General features: G+C 46.9%; 1 protein-coding gene across 1 annotated transcript in view; it reads left to right on the top strand.

Moving 5' to 3' along the window:
* LOC104078448 (sodium/hydrogen exchanger 2-like) overlaps positions 1-6,705 on the top strand; it is a 28,925-nt gene that overhangs the window by 21,983 nt on the left and 237 nt on the right. Inside the window, 2 exon segments of the mRNA XM_009580094.1 lie at positions 179-313; positions 4,719-4,785. Coding sequence (XP_009578389.1) covers positions 179-313; positions 4,719-4,785 — 202 coding nt within the window.

Below are 6,705 nucleotides of genomic sequence, written 5' to 3'. Positions count from 1 at the left end.
TGGCTCTTGCCCTCCATCACCGCCCTACTTGGGTGGACCAGTTTATCCCCCTAACTAGGCCGGATGGTTACAGGGGGGTTGAGGGACCTTGGAAGACGCGGGCACAAGCAAAGGGATGCTGCTGCGGAGGTTGGGATGGTCCCACCTCCAACGGCGGTCTCCCTGGTGCAACGTGCAGGGGCCGGCGTACAACAGGCACACCCTTCCCGGAGAGACCGAGCCCGTGGAGCATGCCAAGGAGATCCTGATCCTCCGGCACAAGAGCCTGCGGGTGGAAGTGAGCGGAGGCGACACGGCCAGCACCAGGAAGGAGGTAAGAGGGAGCGGGGAAGGCTTGGACCTGCAGAGACCATGCATGGGCTGCTTTCCCCATGCAGGTATAACAAGCGCTAGGAATAGTGCTGTTTATTGCTGGTGGTATTTCCTTTTAAAGACAAATCCTGTTGCCTTTAAAAAAACAAAGTGTCTCTCAATCCTAAATTGCATTCCAATGAGGAGGAAATAGGGAGGAAAAGAAAACCAACCCAACTCCTGACAAACAAATGAGCCATCTTCGGTGCAGCGCCGTTCAGTGCTTTGTGAACACAGGCTTCCATCCATGCTAGGGAAGTTATTTACTGAGCAAATGTTATTAATTGGGCTTCAGTCTGTAGATTCAGAGGTCTGTTTTTCCCATGTTTTCTTTTCTGGGAGATTTCGTCGAAGGCGGGAATTTGGTACGCCCATTGTCAGCACTCCAGATGGACTGTAAATATTTGGGACTGTTCAGTGCTTTTTTTTTCCCCCCAAGTCTTTTGAAAGGACAGAAGTGTTATTGTGAGCTTTCCTATTTATTCTGGAGGTGAAGTTTTTTTCATTTTTAAAAGCAACTACGGTTCTGGGCAGACTTGAAAGTAAAATAGAGGGAAGTGTTGCATACCCGATTCCTGGGAGAACCACTTTAAGTCCAAATTTACTGCTGGCACAGCTCCACGTTGGTCCATGTTCTGAATTAGAGGAGAAACAAGGTAAATACAATGTCTGTGGCTGGTGAAGACTTCTGCTGGCTGACTTTGGAAATCGGTGAGAGAAGCTGGGCAAATGTTTCCCTGTGGAAAGACGAAACGGTCCAGGAGTGGAGCACGAGGAGCAGGCTTGGTCTTTTCAATTCCTCCCATCCTCTGTAACTCTTACTCTAGAGAAAAGCAGTTAAGCCCCTCCCTGTATTTTGCTCCCAAAGCCCCAGGTCAGCAGCAGTAATTGCTGAGCCATCCCTAATTTTCGCCACTTCTCCGAAGCATAGGTTTTGATGGCTTGAGCTAGAGCACTGTCCAAGTGCAGATGGCGGTCTCTAATCTGGGCAGCAAGACTCTATCACTGAGGAGAACAGAATGACCTTTTAAAAAGAAATCATTTATCTTTATTTATTTAGATAGTAATTTTCCACGACAGCGCAAGAAGTCGGGACTGCTGTAGGCTTTCTTCCACTCTGATTTCTTTGTTCAAATGCCAGTCATTGAAGAGCCCACCGAGAACGGCAGTACCGCACCAAATGCTGCTGCTGCTTCTCAGCCCTCCATTCACAGAAAGGTGTTCCGGCTCTTGCAAACAACTTAAAAGATTTAATTTGATCATTTACATGCTGATTGGTACTTACAATTCAAAACAGATAGGCAAGAACATGGCATGTTCCTGTAGAACATTTGGTATAATTAAACTTCAAAAGAACAACATCAAACTAGGGCTGATTTTGAGCACGGCGTTGCGTACTTTGAGGACATTTGATTGTTAACCCTTGTGCTCCTGCCTCCCCTTCTCTGCTGCTCCCATTAGGTACGGCGGTGCATTTGGTAGGAAATTTAGCACCTTTGAGAAGACCATTTCTCCTGTTACTTTGAATGCTTACAGCTGGCCTTTCAGAGGACAGAATATTTTGGGGGAATTGCAAAAGCAGTAGAATTCACTCTGTCTCTATACAGACTCACGGATGGTGGCTAATGCCCTACGGGGTTGGCGAATGCTCCTATGGATTATGCAATTTGATGCTTAATACTGCTGTCTTATAGGAGTCATTTGTTGGTGCTAATTACACCTCTTTACAGCAGCTACCTTTGCTTTGTGCCAGTCTAAGTGAAGCAGATGTAAATACTGAGAGCTGATTCCAGTGACATCTGTAAGGGTGACTCTAAGCCCGAGAAGCACCCAAAAGGAAAAATCAGGCATGCTTTGTCTGATCAGCAGCTTATCTGCTAATGTTTTAGAACAGCTGCCTCATTTTACTGCGAATAGAAAAAAGGCAATACCCAAAAGTGATGGGATAATGTTCTACAAGAGCCCTGGAAGGGTGGGTGAACGCTGTTAGTCACGGAGGACAGATTGCAGAATTTGTCAGCAGAAAGAAGGAACACTGTGCTACAAAGTAGATTTCAGCTCATTAAAAGCAGCTCAAGATTTTAAATTTTGGGGAAAAAATTAAGCCACTCAGATTTCGCTTCATGCCAAATTGACAAGCAAATGGCATTTTCCTGTTTAAAAAAGAGATGAATGAAAAATATAACTAGTTAGTGTTTGAGAGTTTCTGATTGTCACGTTCTCCATCTCTGGTAGTCCCACAGGGAAGGGTTTGGCCTTATGGGTTTTGAGTCAGCAAGAAAAAACTAGACTCTCTCATGCCACACATTTTTCTATTCTGCATTTCACCACGAGATGGAAGCATTACAACTGTGTTTGCACACCCAACTGGAAAGCAAGGAACTGTGAAACAAACTTCAAGCAAAGGGACGCTGGAAACCCTCCGGTGCTGGTGAAATGCCTGCGCGTCTTCCCTTGCCAGTCTATTTGAAAAAAGTTTTGGCGATACATTCAATCAGTTAGGTGTTATGAGCTGAGTGAACAACTAAAAAAACCTCTTTGGTTCAGTAGAAACACTGCTTTTTCTGCTCGCTGGCTGTCTGCATATGTATTTTCTTTTTTAGTGAAATTGCTTAGTCCTTTGCTATTAAAATGTAAGCCGTTGTAGCTCAGTTAGATTCATCTCCTAATTTATTAGGTGCTGGTTGGTCTTTTCCCCCTGTGTCAGTCACCACAAAAATAAGGTATGTATGGAAAAGCATCTTTCTATAGGTCTGTGCCTCAACCAGGCTGGGGAGGAGCCAAGAGTGAAATTCATCTCCCCTGATGGACAATCCATCTCCTTCCACCGCCGGTGCGGAGAAGCCGGTGCCCTCGCCGGGACAGGCACCGGTCCACGGCCAACACCAGGCTTCAGCCGGGACGAATCACCTCTTCTCTCTAACCTGGGTGGCTTTAGGAGCCTTAGGGGTCTGCTGCACTTTGGGTGTCCCCCTTCGCTTTTACAGAAGTGAGAGTTGACTCTTAGGCTGCGCTAGAAGCCCCTGCCAAGGAGAGGTTGGAGAGGGAATAGGGAGGGCAGAGAGAAGAAGTAAGAAAAGAACAATCCTCATTCCTCCCGAGCCGACGACGCAGGTTAATGATTTACACCAGGCAGAGGAACCTTGGCAAGACTAGGAGGTGACTTCAGATCTGAACCGTAGCCCAGAGGATTAACTCCAAGACTGACTATTTCCAGCAGAAAGTTCGCCTTCCTCCGCCTAAGGACAAAATTCCTGCCGAAGGCTGCTGCTTCCTGGAGCTGTGCATCACGCTGGCTCCGAACACTGTCCGGATTTTGGGCTTGCCTTATTTTAGGCAAGGATCCAACGCAGAGTACCCTGGCGGGGCGGTTTCTGAGACCCAGGATAGCTTTTATTTACCACCGAGCACCCAGAAAATCCTTGCACCTGTAGCCAGGCAACTTCGTCCTCTTTTCTTCTGCCAAAACAGGAGTACGCTCCCCCAGAAGGAGCTTATTTGGAGCTGCCTGTAAGCCATGTGCGTAAATGACATACTGCCTTTGGTAATTATGTCGGAGCCCTTTCATGGAGCATGCTCTGAGAATCGTTAAATGCCCCTGGGAATGGCTTTCCAGGGAGCCGGGCGCTGCTGCTGGAGCCGGGAAGGCATTGTTATTAAAATGGTCAATAAAAGTGTGAACAAGGGATGGAGGGCATCGGTCCTCGTTAGGGGAGGGAGGAGAACGAACAGAAACAAAACAGAAAACCAGGCTGGGAGGTGTCCAGAGTTATTTTGGCAGTCTGGGTTTCTGGACCGAGGTGCCAAATCACAGCTGTGTAAGAGGTTTATTCCCAGTTTACAGAAGCACCGAACAATTCAGGCAGCATTGTGCTACCTGATTTTTTTTTTTTTTTTTTTTTTCTTCCCCCCCCCCTCCTGAAGGGTGGAGATTAGCACTGGAGTGAAAGGACAGGGAGCTCGTTAATGCAAGCTCGTTACCTGCCTCCTTGGCCTGTAACCAAGGTGGGGAACAGCCAAGGTGAGAAAGGTCCGTGTCCTGGGGATGGGCTTTGCCTCCCACACTCGCCTGCCCCGTCCTCCCCGCTCCAGGGCTGCTCCCTCCCATCCTAGCTGCCGAATCGCTCCTGGAGAGCTCAGACCTCTTCCACCAACTCGAAACAAATTGGTATCTGTAAATATTTCCTGCCATCTATTCACTCTATTTTTAGGCATAGTTCTTTTTGTTTTTCTTGGCAAAAGTAAAACAAATGGAAACGGCGTCCTTGGGGATTGCAAATGGCTTGTTTATGAAGCAGGAGTGTCATTAACAGACTTGCTAGCAATCTTCATAAATGCATTAAAGCCCTTTTCTTCCTTAATCACAGAAGGACGACTCCTACTCAGCGCAGGGCGACTCCAGCACGCTGCCCAAGCTGTGCCGCTCCTTCACCGGTAAGCTGGGGAGCTGGTGGGTGCCGGCGGTGATTTCCTACCTCCCCTGCTCGCCCTGCCCCGTCCCCGTGGGATGGCCCAGCAGGTGACAGGGAGGATGTGCTGAGGTCCGTGGCATGTCCGTTGCAGGGCTGGGATTTGGGAGACAGCCACGGCAAAGCCTCCTGCCCTCCCTACCTCGCTGCAGGCAGCAGCGGGAAGACCTGGGCTGTGTGGCGGGCAGGGCGGCAGCGGGCAGGGCGGCAGGGCCATCGCTCCAGCCCAGGGGACAAAGTAGGGCTCCTTAGATGAGCATCATGAGTGAGCGAGCCTTCCCAGCCCCAGTGCCCCGTCTCAGCCCCACCTGAGACAAGACTCGGTGTGCGCCGGGATGCGCGGCTGGCAGCGAAGGTGCTCCAGGCAGCTACTCGTGGTGCTGGGAACCACTGGGAATGTGTCCCAGTCCAGGTGTTTGACCTCCTTACTACCTGCGTGCTGCAAGGGGGTGCGTGAATTTACACAGAGTGTTCTTGTCTTCCATGTCCAGCCAGGCAAGGATTTGAAACTGGTACCGTTCTTCATATTCCACCAGGCGCTAAGAAGTTTGGCAATAATTGCAGATCATTCTGCTAATGGTGACGCTAATGCATAAACTAAAACCTTATAAAAATGAATGATACTTCAAAACATGAAGCTTGTGCCCAAATGCTTTCCAAAAATTAAGATGTATTTGGTTTTGCTTGCTGAGTATTACATGCATTTTGAGTGCCCCATTAGCAGCACTGTCTGTTTTGAATATCTGTTACAGAAAGATCAGTGGCTCAAGACCTCACGTTTTAGTAAGGCCAAGCTCAGTCTTTAGATAACTGAAAGCTTAGTTTCACACTTAAAAAAAAATGGTTTAATATCAATGAAAACTCACACAAAGTGTAGCTGGTCAAAACTGTAGAAAGAGTCATTTTAGCCTCTGAACCACAATGAGATGTTCAGTGGGAAACTGAGCACTGAATTTTTACAATACTTGGCACAACGCCTTTTAGCACAATCCTGTCTGTAAAAGTGATGATTGAAAAGATTCAATGTTTGTTGAAAACACAAAAAAATAATGTTGCCTCCCAATATAGGCTGATTTAGGTTAAGGGGCTGGGTCTGACGTTAATGTACAGAATATTTCTTTATTACATATGTACTGGAAAAATATTTAAGAAGCAAGAAAGTTTCCTTTCAATCTTTTTGTGACCTTCTATTTCTAAAGTTTTTTTCCTTTGTAATTTTCTTTAAACAATTAACTAAAAACTTGCTAAATAAAGAGCTGTAGAATAGCTGGCACTTTCGCTGCACAAAGGTATCTTACTGCAGGTTTGCAAGAGTAGGTGGAAGGAAAGCAATTGTGTGGCATTCGCGTGTTCATACCATGGCCATCTGCTGGGATGTAGCTATTTTAATCCACAGTTTATTATAAATGTTTAAACTGTATTCTTCCTGAAGAAAAACATGAGTGTAAGCAGAGCAAAGTGATAAAAAGTGGTGTTTCTGGGTGGGGTTTTTTTGGCCCAGGGAAAATGTGAGCAGAATGGCCCCCGACTTATCCTGGCGACAGGGGACTGTAACCCTTCCATCGTGATTGAGTGTACATCCCCCCCCGCCCAATCACTTAATGCGGTAACGTGAAATTATAGGTGCTCCAGCGGGACACCTGCATAAAAGCTATTTTAAGGTAGTCACTGAAAGGAATTTTTGTTCTGCAAAGTCGCTGGCGGGGACTGACAAAAGAATGATGATACTGATCCAGATACTTAACATATTGCAAAGTACAAAATAGGGGTTAAATTGTCTTTTTTTTTTCTTCCATTGAAACACTGGTCTTTGTCTTCTGTTTTATAATTGAAAAGTGATCCTTGCAGTGGAATAGCTCATCCCCAATGAGCAAAGCCTCGGTAG

Source organism: Fulmarus glacialis, unplaced genomic scaffold (assembly GCF_000690835.1).
Source record: "Fulmarus glacialis isolate BGI_N327 unplaced genomic scaffold, ASM69083v1 scaffold2246, whole genome shotgun sequence".
Classification (NCBI taxonomy): domain Eukaryota; kingdom Metazoa; phylum Chordata; class Aves; order Procellariiformes; family Procellariidae; genus Fulmarus; species Fulmarus glacialis.
The sequence above is the reverse complement of the archived record's forward strand: the minus strand, read 5'-3'. Positions and strand labels throughout refer to the sequence as shown.